The sequence below is a fragment of the Glandiceps talaboti genome, chromosome 10, assembly GCF_964340395.1.
Source record: "Glandiceps talaboti chromosome 10, keGlaTala1.1, whole genome shotgun sequence".
NCBI classification, from domain to species: domain Eukaryota; kingdom Metazoa; phylum Hemichordata; class Enteropneusta; family Spengelidae; genus Glandiceps; species Glandiceps talaboti.
Window position 1 is genome coordinate 7,600,252 of NC_135558.1, and position 21,708 is coordinate 7,621,959.

Here is a 21,708-nt window from a genome sequence, read left to right on the forward strand (position 1 = left end):
AATAATTCACGATAAAACAGAGTTTCAAATTCATACAGACATGTTGTTTAGACGCTTGGCAAAAAAATGCCATTTTTAAAGGTTAATAGACTTGTCCCCCAGCTATGTTTCACCTAGTCTACCTGCTATACCCCTGGTAATTCTGCTAACGTTAAATGTGACCACAGGTCACATAGCGCTGATGAACAGTGCTATCAAGGGCTTGCCCAAGAGGTACTGTCATCCTCAGCTTTTGTTTGACAACTTTCCCAGATCAGATTTGAGGTCCTGTTCATACAAAACTATGTTTTACCTAACGTTCTCTTTTATACTTGTCATACAATGTTGAGAGACCTTTAATTATTTTATGCCAAAAAAAAAATAAACGTACAAAAAAACATTGTGGGCTTTACTCACAATTTGATAAATGCTTCTGTAACAGTATAGAGACACTGCCATGCATCCCCCCACCCCCTCCCCCACCCCCAACATGTGCACAAACATGTAACTACTCACAAACACACTAGCATACCTCACCACACACCCACCCCCACTACACACAATACAATGGCTCATCCATTCATCTACATACATATTCTCACATATTCACACACATGCACATGCAAGTGCACATCACACACAATATACAGGAACGGGTTGAAATAATAGGGGGGGGGGGGATAAAAGTTAAAGATATTGAGGCTAACTTTGACCTTGCAGAAGTTGACTATTGGGAGTAACATAGGGATACTCCTATTGGATTGCAAGCTGACATCGCTGTCTAGCAAATTGTGCTAGGAATTGGATAGTCTAGTTCCTGTCAGATGACCGTGTTCTGATTTTACACTATGTTATCTTTACACATTACTGATCACACATCAGTAATGTGTGAAGATAACATAGTGTAAAATCAAACACAGTCGTCAGGAACTAGACAAGGAATTTGGGTGACCAGAACATCAAGAGTATAGTTTTTCAAGTGAGAATTACAAAACAGACACAGAGTAAAACTCTCAAAATATTTGGGGGGTTTTCACACTAAAAAATGTAAACATACATGTTTCAATATTGGCAGTTTGGGTATTGTTTGTTGTTGCAACACCTTTGGTGGGAGAGCTGCCCATACCACTCCGGCCCTTCTGTGGTGTGGCTAATCTTACTGTAACATGAGACAGAAAATAACATGCAAAACATAACTTTAAACATGCATAACATACACTCAAAACAGAAAATAACATGCAAAACATAAACTCGTCACATAAAGTATCACATGAACAACATAACTCAAAATATAAAATAACATACAGGTAAACTCAAACATAATAAACATGCATAACATTAATGTAAAACATAAACATGTAAAACATAAAATAACACACAAAACATAAAACATGCACTAACATGTAACACATAACTCAAGATATCATAAGTACTATGTCATGCATAACATAACATAACATAACATAACATAACAAAACATAACAAAACATATTCAAAAATTAGATAGCAACATGCAAGTTTCAGTAGCTGTAACTAAAATATTCTTTTTACAATTATTATTTTTTATTTCAAATTTCCAGTTAAAACAGGCAGCTTTCACCAGAAGACTTTATGTACATATGCACTTACAATCAAAGTTGATCATTTTTGCAAGTTTAGATTGAGCAAGGAAACATTCTTAATTGTATGGTTTATACCTTTTTCATGACTGTGTTTACACATGGACATCAAGCCATAGTATACACAATAACATCAGTGAATGGTAGAGGGGTAATTCAACTAATCAGGATAATTGAGCTGTTTATGTGAACATTTTATGTATTTTAGAAGGAGAATACTTTAATATAAAATAGTGCAGTTACAGCTACTACTGGGTCTTTTCAGGGAAAAGAATTCTTTCCCTGTACACAGAGTTAGATTGTGATATAAAGCAAAGAGTATACACAATAGAAAAATATTCATAATACATAATAAATACATCACAAAGAAAAGATACATATTACATTAAACACAATAAGAAATTAAAATTCAAAAGTTGTTATCATAATAAGAGTCTACACAAACACTCATCCAACACATACAATTTGAATATATTAACCAGGATACATGCACACACAGAATGGGACTGTTGAAGAGAGAGGTGAAGTTGGAAATGTCAGGTAAACATTTACAGATTTGTGCTTGGAATATATGTACACAGGATTACCAACACAGACAAATTTTTTTTTAGAAGGGAGAGGTGTTTGTTGTGATAAATTTGTACAGAGATTTACTTGCTCTGTTCATTCAAAAACATGATATTTGGAACTAAATTTACAATTCACAAAACAAATAATCTTGAAATCATGATAATTTTTCTTTATACATGTTATATTTCCTATCCATGTAGGAAATAAAGTTGATCATAATCATTCATCAAGTGTGTTCTTGTAAGCTACGAATCCAAGTCTGCTGCATTATGAATCTGAACATATTCATCATGAGATTTCTATTTTTTTATTTGCTGTTTTTGTTGTTGAAATGTTGGCGCCAACACTAAGCTGATCAAAGTATTCATTCTGGTGGGCAGAGTTTATATACAGGTGTATCTGGGCACTGTATTAGGAGTTGGTCCGTCTGGTTGCACAGTGTCTTCTAACTTCTAAGCTACTTTGACATGCAACAGTCACAGCAATATTTCATGTAACTTTCTAAAATTTGATGTTCCCTATTCCCTTATTTTGGAGTGACGTACAAGAAAACCAACTTGACACAAATTGGTTTTCCCAGTGTGAGTTTAACAGTTTGTTGTGGGTCAAATTGACACAAAACCAACATCAAACGGTTAGAGCTAACTTAGGACAAATTGTCCGACTGAGTGTCTGGTTGCCAGATTTATTATAAATTTTTCATATGTGAAATTGATACCATTCAGCCTAAATATAATTCTTATTAATATTACACATTTACTAATTTTCATCAAACGGGGAATTATTCTGATAAATACATGAAAACTGATAACATATATCCAGATTATGTATTGAACTATTTTTACATGGAAAACACAACATATTAACCAAGATTTAAAATCATATGCATGGAGCTTATTAAACAAACTGATACAATACATAACAAAAGGAACGAATGCGGTCTGCAGTTCACACATATGACTCATCACTTGTTTGTATTCAACAAATTATTTGTAAAATCTGAACAGAGTGTGACAGAGCATTGTAAAAATATCGATTTCACACATCCACACCTGTTTGTTGGACACGATTAACGGTATAAAGCATAGAGACGATATTGGACAATCACTAGTACCGTAATCAGAGTAATTGACCATTGTAAAAATGTAATATTAATACTAATAATATTAATGCAAATTCATAATGTGCCTTTCCTCCTGAGAGCTCAAGGCCGGGGCTCACAATTATTACCCCTGGCAAGGATCAACGGCAGCTCAACGGCCCTTTATACTTCCTCAACACTCTGGGGAGCATACAATCCATTGCAGCCTTCATAAGAGCATAGGATTTTATGAGCATTCATATTGTAACCTCTATCCTACCATGTCCCCAATTATACAGCTGGGTTGACTAAGGCACAATCATGGTTCAAATCTTGCCCAAGGAATTTAGCTATTCAGAAACAAATGGAAGTGAGGAGGCTCGAACCTGCAACCTGCAGATTCCAAGCCGGCCACGCTAACCTTCACCGTATAACTGAGACTGACTCAACTGCCATATGGAAGTTAGACAATCTGGAAGGCCAGTACAGAAAAAAATCAAAAAGTAACATCATTGAAGAACAAGGTGACATATGACTATTGTCAAAATTTAGATTTGAAAAATTCACATTTTGTTTGATTTTGACTGTTATCTGAAAGTAGACAGTCTGCAGACCAGTGCAAAAAAAATCAAAACATAATTGTATAATCAGACAACGTAGAACCATCCCAGTAGTAGAATACAGAAAGATGGATTGCATGGTAGCTGATAAGACCTCTGAACCTTGCCCTCTATAATAAACATCTAAGCACCATACATGATTTAGTATTGACATAAAAATCAGAGCTAAGTAAACAATGACACCTGTACTTCAAACTGGAGTGTTTTCAAGTACCTCATAAATGCAGTAATCTGAAGGCTGTGGACTGGATTCAATTTATACTACAATAACTTTTTAGCTAAGTTTTGTTAAAGACCTCAAGAAGTAATGAATCACAATGTTAAGGATGTAGGCTCAAATTATGTTAGCTGATTTGGAATTTGACCTTGGAGATCAAGGTCACGATCGATATCTCATAAACTTTAGTACAGTGATGTGGGTCTAAAGTTTGGCTGATATCACCTTTTAATAGTAAATCTAAATGTGTTGTGTAGCCCTTATGGTAAGACCATAAGAACTAAAACGAATCACAATATCATAAATCTATGGCGAAACTATATTAGCTGATCTAGCATTGACCATGATTCGAATATCAAGGTCAAGATCGCTACTCCATAAACAATGTGATCTGGATCTAAAGTCTGGCTTATGGAAAAACCTTTTACAGTAAATTTGTTGGGTAGCCCTCACAATCGGATTTGGAAATTGTGAATCACAGTATCATTAATCTAGGACTAACTATGTTACCCACTTTAGCATTTGACCTTGAACATTAAGGTCAAGGTCAAAATCTGTATCTGTAGCAGAAAGTCATTCTCGCAAACCAGAGCTGTTATCTCTTCCACTACACTTCGAAATAAGTGGGGCGGCGCGTTAAGAACAGTGCTGTAAAACAGGCCATGGTTTGCGACGATGCAAAAAGTGCATTCATCAAAATACTATACATTATAATATTTACTTTACATCGATCCAGTTTAATAATTGGCAAGCACTTATATGAACAAGAAAGACATAAAATTGTCTTGAAATGTACACCTACTTGTGCCCATATGGAAATAAAGGAAAAAAAATTCTAAATACAAAACAAAAAGTGTCTTGAAATGGTCTTAAAGCTAACAGAGATCCTGCAACAGTCAAATCAACAATAACTGCTGCATATGACCTTTATATGGAATTGAATTTAGTATTTCTTAAAGTTTTCTGGGATTTCTATGACAGAAATGCCAAAAGATCTGAAAGAAATATCAAAATGTTCTTCAGCCAGCTTTAGACCAAGGTTTTGTATCTCCATCCATATTTACTATCATATAAACATAGCAATAATTACATTATATTCAAATTTATAATATAATAATTAATTGTAGTCTGCATACCCTCGAATTTACGGTAAATTTATATCTGTTCTATCATAGTAATAATAATAATAATAATAAAATATCTATATAGTGCCATATGTCCACGACTGTGCTCATAGGTGCTTCGCATTTGAAATAAATCAAAAGGTACTGCACGAAAAAAAAAATTACAAGTATGGCTGAAAAAGGTAAAAACTAAACAAAGTAGTCCTTATAAGTTATAAAAATAAAAAAAATAAAAAAAAGTAGTCCAAAAATATTGTCTCAATAAAGGTAAATTGCTTTTTCTTTTTTCTTTTTTTTTTTATAAAAATGTGAATTAATAATAACAATGATTTAAAAATGATTAATAGTTGTATTTTGTAATTTATATAGTACCTTATACTTAGTAGGGCATGTTCCCTGTTTGATTTTGTGGCATATAGATGTCTTTGCCATTACTTTCATGGTAAAATATTGTATTCTATGCAAATTGCTGCAAGATATGTTTAGTATTTGATATCAAACGAAAACAGAAACTTTAGCAAAAAAGAAAAGATAAACCATTCTTAAGAACAGAAATAATTATACGGGGTAAAATAATAATAAAGCCTTTATCCTCTGCCTGAAGTCACAACATACAATAATTCACAGTTAAAAATCTAGTTCACCACAAATAGAATACCTCATTTTTGTAAATCTATCATCGCATATGTTGAACAGTATGTTAAATTTTATCACCGTTTTAAAAAATATGTTTGTTTTTTCACACAGCATTTGATGAATTAAACTGAGGTGGAATTCTGACTGTCAAACAATTTTATGAACAGCTTGTAAATATATAATAAGGGAACCCAGATGGCGACAGAGTAATACATTTCAATTATCAAATTTGAAAATTCTTATTAAAATTTACACATGGTGGAAATCATGGGGATGCAATTTTTTAGTTTTTGTTATCTCTTTGAATCAGGTAACTGGATGCTATGATTTTAATAGCGGTTTTACACTCAATTGTGGCCGATTTTTGCACTCCACCCTGTCGTATATACCTAATCCTATATGATTAATGAATAAGTAGTTCATGCACGTCTACATTTTTGCAACAAATTACAGTCAATGTAAATCCGTTCCCAATCACCTTTACTAGGCCCTAGATAAGGATTTAATATACACAATGTAACAGAATACAGGTCGTTACAATCACACATTTGGGAGCTACGCTATGACGTCCATTCAAGTCTATTGTGAATCAAATAACTGAAGGCAAATATCAACATCCCTGGACATACCACTTGCCTTGATGATTGGTTTCCCTGGTGGAGTGTGATGAGGGCATAGTAGTGATAACCCAGCCAACATAAGGTCGTTAGTGGTGAGAATCACATGGGTATTGAGACACACGGTGTATATCGTCTGATTGCGAGGGGAATAGATTGAACGTAATTCCGGTTCCCCCGATGCCACACTATAGACGCTGATACATGTATGAATCAAACTGCTAACACTTCAAAGCAAACAATGTGTTGATGATGCATAGGTGTCGTGTCACAAGGTGACAGTCTACATGTCCCCTGTCATACGTACCATAATCTTACCCCAGAGCGATATAATTTCTAGTTGATTACACTATTTTTCAACAGAATATATTTCCACTGACAGGGATCATTTTACCAAGGACTCTTACCCAGGCTCAGGATTATCTCTGAACACATGACTTCAGTAAATTTCTGTTTCATTCACCGTCTGTCTGTCTGTCTATGTATCACTCTACTAAGTTACACTGTGTGATGAATACATTTCTACCCAGTCTCAGACTTCGTACACAGTACAAATTTTAATTCAAACTTAAGCACATTCCACACTTTCTATAATTTTCATCCACATTTTCTCCTAGAAGCAAATGTTGAAAAATGTTAAAAACACAGGATTTCGCACTGCTAGCTCATCCCTCCCTCCCTCCCTCCCTCCCAATCCCTCATCCCCTCTCTGTCCCTCCCCTATCTTTGAGGACTAGTACGTTCCATCCAGTGATTGCTTCATGGAAGAACAATCTCCAAATATTAATTTCATTTGATATGGCATGGTTTCAGTTTAATAACACCAATTGGAATAAATCAAACAAATTATTTACTGATGCTGAAAAATTAGATATAAATTTTGTTTACATTTCTATTCAGTCTACGATTACGATAAATTGAAATACTGCAACCTGATACGCACACTTTCAATATTTAATTTTGATTACAAAAATCAACATGTAATAATGACATCAATTGAAATTGATTATGCATGAGAAATTAATTTTTGGCTAAATTGATAAATTACAATATTTCGAGCTGATTCATTCAGTTTCAACAACATATGGTTCATTTTGATTGCAAAAATCAACAAGGATAGGAAATGAAATTAACTTTTAATTTTGACCATTGTTGGGTTTAATTTTGAGAAAAATCTATCACAAATGTCGTTTCTTTTCTTTTCTTTGATGTCCTTCACACTATTATAAACAAGTCTTCAAAGAAGACATACCCCCCAACTGGTGTGTTGTATGACAAAGTTATTGTGCAAATTTAAAGGTGTCTCTAGATACAAAACTTCATGATTCACTGACCATTTGCTATTTGACCTTGAATATGGAGGTCACAGTCAAAGGTCAAGGAATACAAAGAATACCTTTGCTTATAGGGGTATAGACATTTAAATGGAGTCTTTGTGTATTCTACTTCTTGAGTTAACATTAAAAAAAGTTTTTCGCTCATTTCACCTTGAAAATGTTTGTCAAGGTCAAAGGCCTATATCTTATTAGAAAGCTTACCATTGATGCTGTCTGAATGGTGTCCATGTGTACAAACTTTTGGAGATAAGAGGCAAAACATGGAAAATGCATGCAACAATGTGAAAACATTGCTGAAAGTGGATTGTTTTGAAAACAATTCATTTTCATTTGAAACTGCAGACTGTGTAAACAGGGAAAAAACCCAGAGAGATTCGAAAACGGTGTCATGTATATTAAAATGCTCAAAATCCAACAACTCAAAACGCACCTATTTGACCTAAGAAATGACCCCAACCATCAATGGCATATTTATATGTGTTCTTAATCTACATCATTATGTTTGAGTGTGTGCAACAGCATCATTTGCAAATCGTTACATCTTTAGTGTTTCTATGTAAATGGTCATAAATGCTTGACGACCTATTATGTAAACTCATGAAAACGCTTTATAATGAAAATGATTTCAGTATTTTTAATTAAAACATCATCACACGAATGCAATTTTTTTGTGATGATCAATTATTCGAAGTACAGTTTGACTAAATGTCAATTAATCTAAATATAAATCAAATTAAAATATTACAATCTGATTTATTAGATTTCATTTTTAATATGCCATATTTCAATAGCTAAGAACAACAAGCATGACACATACCATTTTAGTGATGACCAAGAATAAAATATCAATTCTGGCCAAATTTCTGCAAAGAAAACTCAAATTCAGGGATTTCATTAGCAGCCGGTAGCCGGAGAAACTACCCACCTACTTTTGTCATTTATCCACCTATCGGCTAAGCTATCCACAGAATTGTGGAGAAATGATGTGAAAATTGGTTGAAGGCAATTTCGTAGTGACAGGAATTATCCACCTACTACTGCCATAATTTCTCCATCTACTTTTAAATTATGTGAAACCGTGGCATATTAAAAATATTATGATTTATTACATACATCATTTACATCATTTATGATGCATGGTTATATTTTGATGGCAAAAATATACACGCATGATGAACACTATACCTAACAAAATAGCTTTTTAGTGATGATCAAGCATTCGACTCAAGTGAGATTTTTTGCTAAACGTTTAGCAAACAAAGGATAATTTACAATGAATTATTAATATCATACAGGGTTCGTACACTTAAAGCAAAACAAAATTCCAGGACTTTCCAGGGGTTTTTCGTCAGTTTTCCAGGGGTATTCATATTGATTTTGGCCATTTTCCAGGGGTGTTGACACTAAAGTATATTTTTTGAATGACATCTAATTGTCTGATGTGGACGAGAAAAATCAACAACAGTTCCCATATGTCACAAAACATTTTAAAGACAATCGACACTATGCAAGATATTGGTCTCAAAACCACGTTTACACGCTAAGATTAACGGAGAAACCTCTATCCTACCCCCTAAGTAGCCGTTTCGTCAAGCTGGTGCATTGATCGTGTAAGATTGAGTCGCAGCATTCGTCAGTCTAATTCAGACATATCCAGAAAAATAAATCAAAAACTAAAGTTTGTCCTCGTTATTGTATGGTTTGATGTTACTAGATTTATAAGTCACCTAAAATAATTTTTTTCTTCAAAATTTTGAATAAAAACGTCATTTACGTAACGAAATTTCGAGCTATGAATAACTAAATACATTCATCGCTTGCGTCTCGATGTTTATGTACCGATGCCACGAGTTGCGGAACATCGCGATTTCAACTCAAATTTGACCATTGACGAATGTTACTGTACCGACAACATAAAACAGTAGTTTATTCTTTTAGAACATGTAACACAAATACCCATTTATCGACAAAATAAAAGTCACAACCGTACTTCCACAACCCGGAAATTCAACTGCACTTCCCTAGGCCCTAGCCCTAGCTTGTAGTAGTATCAGTCGACTCGTGCGCCGAACTTGTAACAATTTCTAATCGAGGTTGATGATGCTTTGATACTCGCTACAGTGTTACGATAATCTTGTTAACAGACCTACTGTACATGTTACCCCGGCCGGGACTGTTACAATATCATGTCCCTGAAATGACGACTGGGAGATGTACGGAGTAGCAATATATGCAAGATCGAAAGAAACACTGCGGCGCCCATTCAACTAATACGCACGGTCTGTGGGGCAAAGTGTCTCGTGGAACGATCGCTTGACTGTCTGGGTTCAATCGGCGTGAATTTTAATTCATCACCCAGCGTGGCGAATGACTTTGAAAATATTTTCACGATTTCACATTTACGAGATTCAGAATCATATGAATGGGTGGCTCGAGCACGGACATGACGATCGTCAATATTAATCGATCGATTGAACATGATCATTTTCCAGGGTTTTCCAGGGGTAGGGCGCATTTTTCCAGGGTTTTCCAGGGTTTTCCAGGGAGGGTTTGAAATTCCAGGGTTTTCCAGGGTTTTCCAGGACCGTGCGAACCCTGATCATAATATCAAATTTATCAAATTGTAATTAGTACGCAGATTTTATTTTGAAAGCAAAAATCGACAAGTAGCACTCAATGTTTAGTGATAATTAAACTTTAGGACCATTTCCTGGGAACTGTCTATTAAACTATTAGAAATAAATTTTGTACACTTTTCTATTCAACTGTCACTTCAAAATGAAAACTGTGTTGGATTTACTGGCAGCATGCTGTGTTTTCACATCAACGCACACATTTTCTGACACACATTAATCTTGCTTACAGCAGTTGACTAGGAATATATGTACATAGTAATAACCCATTAGTTGTCTGGGTCAACTAAGAGCAATATGATGTGTATATTATGTCAAACTAAATGGTGACATGCACACATTACATATTATGAACTGGGTGGACATGTTGCTTTAAACCTATATGCAAACAAACCTTTACTAGGATATTGGCAATCTGATTAAAATCTGATGTGGTAAAAGCGGCTATATAGATGTCTTTATTTACCTCTATATGTCCATCATTTTGTGTCGCTTATTTTGTTCTGAGTGATAGCTGCCGTCCCACATCTGAACCTGAGTATAGACAATCGCGTTTGAATCTCGCACTTTCGATTGGCCTATCAGGGTGAGTGTTACGGGAGAAATTGAAGTGTACTGATTGGTTGTGAAAACCTTACAATATTGTCGACATTCAATGGGATTGTCTATTACACAGGTTCAAATGTGGGAAGGTGGCGATCACTCGGAACAGAACAGTAAGAGTAGCCCAAACACCTGACTATGGCTTGTTGGAAACGTCATTGGAAACTGTCAAGCCAGTATGTTGAGTCAGATAGCCAGGTCTCTGGTCTGCTACAAAGGTATTCAAACTGAACTAAAAAATAATTATTTTCCTCAAAAAATGGGTTGGTTGCCTTGCCAGGCCACACAACATTTAAACTGAAAAAATTCCTACCTGAAAAATAGGTTGGTATTTTTTTTAACTTGATAAGCAATAAAACTGAACTGAAACCATGTTCCCCATGAAAATAGGTTAGGTGGGTGCTGGGTATTATTAATGATTTTAATGGGTGATATACACATTGAGAGGGAGAGTTGGTAAGAGGTTTGGGTTTGGGGGGATGTCAGTGGCCAAAAAAAAAAACCCAGCTCATACGTGTACACCTCTGTAGTCTGGGTTCAAAACGTTGGCTGGGGTTGACTTCAAAAAATTATCTAGGTCTATATGTAAGAAGGGCCACACTCAGTTTGACCCAGCTGAACAATGCAGGTTTTCCATGGTTACGCCAGTTTCCTCCTGCCTTAACAACACTTTGGTAGTAGAGCACTGCTCCATGGCAACCATTCTACAATTGATTGGACGAATAAAAGATTATCTGTCTGTCTGCCTGCCTGATTGCCTGCCTACCTGTCTGTCTGATTTGTCTGTCTATCTATCAGTCAGGACTACCAGTAACAGTAGTGTATACAATATGATACATACTGTGTCCTAGTTCTCTGAACCACATGGTTTTGTCTTTTTCTGTGGCAGCTCTACATTTTTGCTATGTTTCTCACCAACTGATCTATATTTATGGATCTCGCTACCATAGGCAACACCCTCTACATGTATAGCCACATCAGAAAATCATGTCACCGATGGCTACCCCACAAACACATAATCCAGGCAAAATTTATTGTCCATTACTGAAATTCAGGGCTTTTATTTTAATAAAAAATATGAATTAATGGGCCTTTAATAAATCATGTGTGGTTCATATTTTTCTAACTTTATTTGTCATTTTTTACCGTTTGACAAAAACACACCAACTCTGTTTATATCCTTTCTGGGCATTCTTTTGGCCCTACGATATTTGTTATCTCCTCTTGTATTTAATACATTGCCATATGGGACACAGACAACTTGTATTTGAACTGACAATCACACTTATCAAACATGTTTGACCTCCACATGGTAAATAGCTTTATCAATAGAACTGAATTGAGACCATGACAGACTTCAATAACAAAAGCTAAGTGCATTCCTGAGGTGCCATGATATTGCTCTAAATAGGTTCTCACTATAGGATATTGAACACCTGTATTAGAATTTATCAACATAATTGCCTACTTTTTTACGACCTATTATAGTCCTGCATGTAGACGGAGTACAGGACTCTGACATTCTCCCCTAATACACTATAGCAGGAATGAGACGTTGTCAGAATCAAGTCCAGATTTATTCCATCTGCAATCAGGAATAGACCTACCAGTGCACACATATGGCAAATAATAACATTATTTTTATATCAATGAAAAAATAACTAAAATTGTGATAAACTTTAATTACTAAAATTAAAAAGTTAAGAATAATTTTTTGGGCACTATGATATTGTTGTGATATCTTCACCATATGGGATATTGAGAAATTATTGCACTGACAATCAGAATAGTAAAAATTTTCAAAACCAATGGGTATACATACACATGGTATATGACATTATCATATCAATAGAAACGTCTAAGGTTGCCGATAGTTTTCAATGATATATTGTACTGATATCTTCCTGTTATCAAATATATTAAAAACTTGTATGTGAATTTGACAGTCAAAGTCACAAACGTTTTTCATGACCTATACACATAACAAACACCAATATCAGAAAAGAACAGAAACACAGACAGTTTTGTCGGTACTGATTAGATAGGGCATCATTAGGAGATGACAGTATACAAATCACCACAGTTTGTATTATAACACCTGTACGACATGGTCATGCCAAGACTAAACATCGAACTGTACTCACAGACATTTGCCAACCAATCTTCCACATACAAAATACAATACTAGAGTAATACCAATGACCACACAGCTACTACGTGTCAGACGATGATAGCATGCTGTTTTTTAGCCAACACAGTGTACACCGCTATCACAGACAGGCAGAGAGGTACATAACACTATGTATTTACACCACTCGAGAGATTGATTTATTTTGAATTTGTAAACCACTGACAAGCGAGCTGGGAAATAGTCTATTGTTGTTACACTGCAGTACAGTTACTAGGAATCAATACTGGTCATCTGAATGACAATGCAGTAATTAGAATAACAATACCATGAATGTTCGGAATGTTCCATTGTGGGGGCTAGTCCTATGGGATGGGTACACAATGAGGGGCAACTTCTACAGGAACTTGTATTTTGATAAAACTGTAAGGATTGACATTTTGACACAGGCTTATCAAGTAACCTCACCCAATCAAAGCTCACATTTCTCACATATCAACATTTGAAAGAAGTAACGTAACACTTACCAACTGCCTGGTCCTTTTCAGGTGTTGATGGTGAATTCAAGCTTTGGTCACTACAAGAAAAAAGAAATACTTGTAAAAATTGTATTAAAAAAATGTGGGTCTATGAGAAGAAATGAAAGAACTAATTTGTAAACCTGGACAGTGAAGAGAGAAACATTTTGAAAAAATGGGTTGCTGGAAGAAAATAAACAAAAAAACTCACAAATATGGTTTCTGGAAGTATTACATACCAAAAAAAAGTTAATAACTTGTATATTTCATAATTCATTCACACTATACTTTTAATATAGCACAATATATCATTTGAATGTTAAATTTCTACTTGATATTGTTCTCCTATTAACTGACAGAAAATTGAAATGTAGAAATTACTAAAAAAAGAATTCACTGCTAGTCTGAAAGATCCAGGCATTTCTTATGCTTATATTACAATGCACTCTCTCACGCCTGTACATTACAACAGTCAATTTTCCGGTTCCCAAGATGCATTGCGGGACAGGACGTCACTTATGTTGTTACGTTTAGTCTTGTCTTGTTTTTATTACGTTTGAAATAACATTTTCATCAGGAAATGATGGAAAGACATGCTGACCTCTTTGATTATGAGTGATTTTATAGAACAAAGACTAAACACCATCAATGACAGAGAAGGATTTTACGGGTGAACCCAGGGTACGGTCAGGTGACAACCATCCCACTGAGTAGCGTGTGCAAACCCCTCAGCGTGTACAGTGTGGATGGCATTGTATGGAGAGACGCACGATGCATCTTGGAACTGGCAACAGGTCTATGTGTGTTCAGACACATGATGACTGACTAGTCAGTCGTTTCATAAACAGACCAATGGATGGACATTTCAGACTAATTCACTGCCATCGGGATTTTTTCTTGTATAAAAGAATTTTTATTTTTTTTATTTTGATGTTTATTGAACATTTTCAAAGAAAATATTTCACAAAAACAGAAGACAGGCACAGGACGAAGAACAAACAAAACAGGAGAAAAGGTTTACAGATCAAAAGAGGGGAGTAAGACATAAGAAAAAAAGAAAGAAAAACCCACGATATTGTGAAAAAAAAACTAGTTAAGGAAAATTACAAAAACTGATTAATTGTATTTAGTTGCAGATTTGATTTACCATCTAAATTTCAGCAGCAAATAATTAAAAAAAATTAGAGCAAAAATTCATTGAGACTTGCTATGCATCGTTTTGCCTTGGGTTCATTTGCAAAACAAACCAAGACGTTTCTATAATATCTAATATTTTCTAATAAAATGTTAATAATTGGAATGATCCCTGACATTTTACGATTATAAACAAATCTCTTAGGAGACAAATAATATTCCAGCCATTTGTGGTGTGATAGGCGCTATCGATTCCCAAGAGGACTTCAGTTTCAGAAAAGATAACATTACACTTTTTAAATATATATGATTCCATATCTGTTGGATAACGCCAAGAGTCCAAATCCATAAAAGTTATTGTATTATATCAAATCAGCAAATATTTTATGTCAATTTTTAAACAATAGATTATATGTATCAAAAATAAATGTATTTGCACTCTTGGTTCAAAATATTGCTAGTCAGAGTTAGAAAATTATTATCATACTCAATGATTTTCTGACTGTGTGAGTAGCAATATCAGTTTACTAGATTACATGATTGTGTGATTGTTCATCACAGTTGATATACAATCAAAACACAAAGGACTCTTTCAAATGCATATAATGGACAGAGGCCTGTACAGTGACAACTTGGTGATATATATATCCACAGAAACCATAGTGTTGTTACTAGGTGATCATGGACACCATTGCCATTTTCCAGCACATCACTGCATCACTGTGGTTTCCTAGCAACAACAGTGATGCAATGTCGCTATGGGAACATCCATCAGACGATGCTCATAGATAACCTTCGGTGACTGTCTAGAATTTTCTATATTGAATAGATGCAATTGTATCATAAATGTTCAAAATTTAAATTTGTATCAGCAATATTCAATCTTTATTTTGGGATGTATTCTCAAAATTTAGATACCAAAAGTATTTGTATATTTCACTAATAAGGTAACTTGATGTTTAGTCATCACTGAAATAGACATCAGTATAAAACATAGGCTACTATAGTAATCTGATTTCAAGTCCTTCTTGAAAAATGACCAGCCTTTTGAATTTTCTATGATTTATACAACATGCATATTTCATTTGTTAAAATAACTTGAATCAACAGGTGTTTATTTCCTAAATAAACTGACATCGATATCAAACACAGGTTATTGTATTCATCTGATTTCAAGCCCCTCTTGAAGTATAACCAGTCTCTTGAATTTCCTACTATTTCAACTACATGTACATCACTTGTTAAAGTAACCAGAATCAACAGGTGTTTATTTATCAATGAAATTGATATCAAAATCAAACACAACAAGTACCTGCTACTGTTTTCATCTGACTTTAAGTTCTTGGACATGTCTCCTAAATCTTCAACTACTTATCTTCATGTAATTTTACTTCTTTCTTTTTTTTAAATTTTATTTTAAATATTGTGAGTAGAATATATTATTACCTATAGTCCTCCCAATATCTTTATGCTTTCATTATATCCTGTTTTAATAGTTTGTTTCGAATGGATGATTTTGTAAAAACCTAGACTGTAAGATACATTATGTCGCTCCACCCTCATCAGCCTGCTCTATCCCCTCTGTGAAAGGGGTTGACTGATGAGTGAGGGCACTCTATCATGGCTTACCTTACAGATTAGTAAAAATCCTAACTCTAACACTGATGCCTGGGAGATATAGAGCCTGGGTGTTTGAACTATAGAAGGTGTATCATGACAGTGAGAAAATACAGGAAATTGGGTAGACTGAGACAAAGTCAGTATAAACTACACTATAAGTACATACAAGGTTTCACCAACCTACAACTTATCAATTTCAAATGCCGAGTCACTGTGGCTTGAATTCGTGGACAAAGGTAAATCCTATATTTTAGGCATACATTTACTTAATATATAATATCTTTGTCTAGTATGGTGAACCCCTGTATTAGATTATATAGTGTATATTTTGAGTTCCATGTCTGCAAACAGAATCATGTTTAGTTAATAGGGATATCATCGCCGAGAACTGCTTTGATCTTTCTGTGACGACTTTTTGAATTCCAAGTCAAATTGATACTACTTTCTGATTCTATTTATTAATAAATACATAATAGATATTTTATCAAATTCAAATAGACACCACTTGTGTAACACCCAAGTGTTAAGTATTATAAAAGCAGGAGGAAACCAGTACCCTGGGTAAACCTACACTGTTTGGTAAGGCTAAATTGAGCATCACTGTTCTTCTATACAAATTTGGGAAATGTTTAATTTAAAGACTATTAAAGCCAAATCCAGACTGCATTGGTAAGGCTTGGTATAGTCTAGAGCTTTTTGAAATAGTAACACCAAGACAAATCTCAGAAGACAGAAATCAGGTCAAATGTGGAGCTTCTTGAAATAGTAACACCAAGACAAGTCTCAGAAGACAGAAATCAGGTCTATGTGGATAATTTCCCATCACATTCTGGTTATTAGAAAGAAAAAAGATTTCATGGTTTGGCCACTAGGAGTGCTGTTCACAGACCTTCTCAGGACCAGAAGTGAGGACCAGTATGTCTAAATACATATATATGTTGTTTATTTATTTAACTTTATTTACAGCATTCTGTATTTGTTGTCCTCTGAAAGGACAATAATCTTACAGCTAACAGTGTATGAAAATTGAAGCACAAAATGCATCTGGCAAAGAGTTTTCCAAAGGCTTTTTCTCACAAGAGGTCTCAGAGACTGGTTATACACATACCTCTGTACATGTAGCTGTCGAGCTGTTGGAGACCACGAAGGGGAAATTGGAGGCAAGTAGCTATTTGCGCTTAATAAAGAGGTTTGGAGTTTGATTCTCATTTATCAAGAAAGTGCCTAGAAATTACGAGGGAGCTTGTCATCCATGTTTCTTTGTTCAAGGAGAACAATGTATAAGATACCCTGTGGAGTCATGATGGTTGAGTGGTTAGAGTGTGGGCAGCTTGGAATCTGCAGGTTGCAGGTTCAGGCCTTGTCACAGTGGTTTATTTATCAATGGCCAAGTCCTTGGACAAGATTTGCACTGCGACTGTGTCCCGGTCAGCCCAGCTGTAAAATTGGAGACTTGGTATGATAGAGGTTACAATGTGAATGCTTTCATCCTACGTTCTCATAGAGGCTGCAATGGATTCTATGCTCCAAGGGAGTTGAGGAAGTATAGCGATCAGATGTGCGGCTATAGATCCGTGTCTGGGGTAATAATTGTTAGTGTCTGGAGTTCTCATGAGGACAGGTACATACAGTAGGTAGGTCCCTGGTATGAATGTCAGCTTGCCAAAGTGAAGTCCTGGCATACTTAGCAGACATCAAACTTACTTACCTTTCTGATTTCTTTAAACGTTGTCCATTTGTCTCTATACCAAGAATAGACCTAAGGTCAGCCAAGTTCATCTGAGCCGTCACCTCACCAGTTCTGTCTCCAACCTGTCAAAAACATCAAATATGAGGAGTTTATGTATCATGGTTGTTTTGCAAAAAGATATATACTGGGGAGAGGGGAGGGGAAGCCTGTCAAAATGTAGTGAGGGGGTTTGACCACAATGGTTTTATAGCAAAATCACAGACGGGAAAAGGGAGGAGGGGGACCCTTTCAAAAGATACGTTTTGAAACCCCCCCATTGCAATACAGTATCAGGGGTTTGTGCACCATAAAACAATCTGACAGACTGGGGGTGGGGGTGACAGTTAAAGGATACACGTACATGTAGTTAAAGAGCAAAATAAACATTATTAATGTATTACAGTTACCATATGAAATACAAACAACTGCCAAGCTTGTCAACTTAAAACAAACATATGAAATGATTTAGAGAGATGACTTCAAAATTAAGGTACAATCTGAAACTATATCATAAGACACAGAAAAGGGGGTAAGTAAATATTTACATGTAATTGTTTACCTTATACTTACAGGAACAGTACAGCACCCAAATCTGTGGTGATTTCAACTTATTTTCTATTTCCCAAAATGTTGACAATATATTCTTAACATCTATTTTTAAGTGACTTTTATTTTTATCTGGATGATACCAGTTAATAGTATTGGCCCTGTGCTATATTTAATGAACTACGTCAGGGCTAACACAATGGAGAAACTCTTGGTGACACTCCTAGTCATGGTAACAGTGGTACCTGGAGTGGCACGGTTTCCTATACTTGTAACTCTTGCGGCTATAGTGAGTTCAAAATGCAAAGTGGTGCGACTGGGAGAATAACGAAAGAACACTAAATATGGCATTGCAATTATTAGTCATTGTATTAATTACTGTAGGTGTGGTCGTGAATTTTGTGACAAAGTTCCCCCTGATAATATTTTGATGCAAGCTGAAAGATTCGCCGTTGTTTGCACCCCACTATCATCTGATGTACAAAGTGAAGGTTACCCTCAGGCTACGGTTCTTTATTCCACAAAATTAATATCAGTATATTTAGTTCAGTGTGCCTGTACAGCATATCCGTTGTCACAGTGGGAAAGGGCACAAACAAAGCACTGCTGTGTTTGAGATTTTTATCTGGAGCTAATTTCACTACCCTCTCCTTGTTCTATGTATAAATCATTGCCAATTGAACATTTGATAGCAATACAGTTTCAAATGAAAATTTCTACTCCAAGAGTCAAAAAAGTTCTCGGATGTAAATCCTGAATTTTTGCTGGTGTCTTGTCAGCATCATCAGATGTGTACTACAATGTACTGTTATGTTTTGATTCTATGAGTACACATTTTCATTTGACACTATGAGCCTAGAGTCCATGAACGTTCATTCTTGTATGTATGCACATTTGTAATGATTTCACAGATAGAGTATGTGAAACTTTGCCATGGTAACATCACTATGGTAACATGAGTGTGCAGAGTGTACACAATAAAGGGAAGAATAAATTAAATACAACATTTCTTAACATTATTTGCAACCGCATAACATTTGCAACTCAACACACACATACCCACGCACACACACAGTCACACACACACACCCTACACACATAGTCACAAACACACACCCTACACACGAACACACATACATACACACATGCATGCGCGCACACACACACACAAACACACACACACAAACACACACACACACACACACACACAAACACACACACACACACACACACACACACATAATAGGTATGCAATATTTGTATTCCACTACACATGGAATATCCCTCTCACCTCTCTAGAAATATCAAGATGTTGAGACGCAAAGTGGAATGCCTTTTCATGGTTCCCTAGTGCTGTGTTAGCATTGCCAAGACTCCAGCAGGCTCTACCTTCACCAACCCTATGAAACAAAATTCGGAGAGTAGAAATGGCTTGAAAAAATAAAAACATGGTAAACTATACAGAGTAGCTGTCACCAAAATATGTAAATGGGAATGTTAATTTGAAAATTGAAGTCATACAGTACAGCTCAACAATATCTTTTCCAATTTAACAGACAAATGTCAGACTGTTATTATTGGGCTCGACTCATTTTAAGATAAGGACTGGTGCAGGTATTCACCCTTCCAGTTTCTAACAAATGCTGGTGAGGTGTCAGCTTCTAGTTGCTAGATTAGCCTCATGTTATCATACAGCTAGCGCCAACATCAGCCCTTCCAGCTGCTAGCAATTAAATGCTAGTGAGACACTAGCCCAATGTCAGATTATTGTTGCTGGGCTTGTCTCATGTTATATTCACAAAGGGCTGGTGCAGACATTCACACTTCCAGTTGTTAACACATGCTGGTGAGATGTTAGCACCTAGTAGTCCACTACACATGAATATCCCTCTCACCTCTGCCCAGTGTCAGCTTGTTACTAGACTAGCCTCATGTTCACATTTGACTGGTGCAGGCATTAACCCTTCTAGTTTCTAGCACATACTAGTGAGATGTTAGTGCCAGCCTAGTGTTAGCACTGAGATGACTTGGAGTTAACATTGGCCTGGTGCAATAACATTGGCCTGGTGCAGGCATCAACTCTTCCAGTTGCTAACAATATGCTGGTGAGATGTCAGTGCCTGCATGGTGTTAGCACTGAGCTAGCACAATGCAAACGCTAGCTCAGTCTGAAAACAATTTTTGAGCTGTACTGTAATCTTAAACATGACTTCCCTCCCCCCCCCCCCCACACACACACACACACCTAAAACCCCACTGAACCTATGAGTAAATCATTGAAGAACGGTGTAAGAATGAAATGTACTATACAGTCCTACAAGATGGGTCAATTTTGACCATGCTGTCAAAGTTGATTACCCTAAGATTAGGGAAGGATTTCATATGTGTTATTAGCAATATTCCTCCCCCCTCCCTTGGGTCGCTAGTTTGTTGCATTTTGGAATCAACTATTGGATCCTGCATCAGTCACAGACCTGTGTATTGAAAAAAATATTCCCCCATTTTTTTGGGGGGGCCCAAGTTGTAACTTTGATCATCGAATACAGATGCTAATATTTCAATATCGCAATCATCAAGGCCAACGCATTTTGCAGCCTTCCTTGTGGAGTCGAGTCACATGATTTCAATTTAGTTGTGACCAATTTGTCTTTTTAAATTTCTGTTTCTTCTGTGCTATGAAAAGTTGTTTTAATGTGTTGCATTATTTTCTAAGAAGTCCCAGTGTTTTGTTATTTGCGTCTTTCAGTTGGGATGCTTTGATGTACAAATGTAGGGACTGTGTCTTATGTCTTGTTTTGAAGACTACAGAAAAAACAGCAGTCTACAGATATTGAAAAGTTGGTCCTGGAGAAAAAATGACTCTAATTAATATTGACATCCCTATGACTTCACTGATAGGATAACACTAGTGCTAGAACCTTGGAATAAATTATGGGTTTTTAATATTTGAACAGTGAATTGCTAATAAGATGTGTAGCAATCAATTCTACGTATAAA

The 21,708-nt window shown here is 35.6% G+C and overlaps 1 protein-coding gene across 2 annotated transcripts in view; it reads right to left on the bottom strand.

The window, feature by feature from the left end:
- Nucleotides 1-21,708, bottom strand: part of LOC144440880 (G-protein-signaling modulator 2-like) — a 124,569-nt gene that overhangs the window by 68,421 nt on the left and 34,440 nt on the right. For both annotated transcript variants that reach the window (XM_078130320.1, XM_078130319.1), the window contains exons 8-11: nucleotides 20,003-20,111; nucleotides 18,145-18,248; nucleotides 13,692-13,741; nucleotides 1,037-1,138 (exon numbers count right to left, since the gene is read on the bottom strand). In XM_078130320.1, coding sequence (XP_077986446.1) covers nucleotides 1,037-1,138; nucleotides 13,692-13,741; nucleotides 18,145-18,248; nucleotides 20,003-20,111 — 365 coding nt within the window. The remainder of the gene's footprint in view (nucleotides 1-1,036; nucleotides 1,139-13,691; nucleotides 13,742-18,144; nucleotides 18,249-20,002; nucleotides 20,112-21,708) is intronic.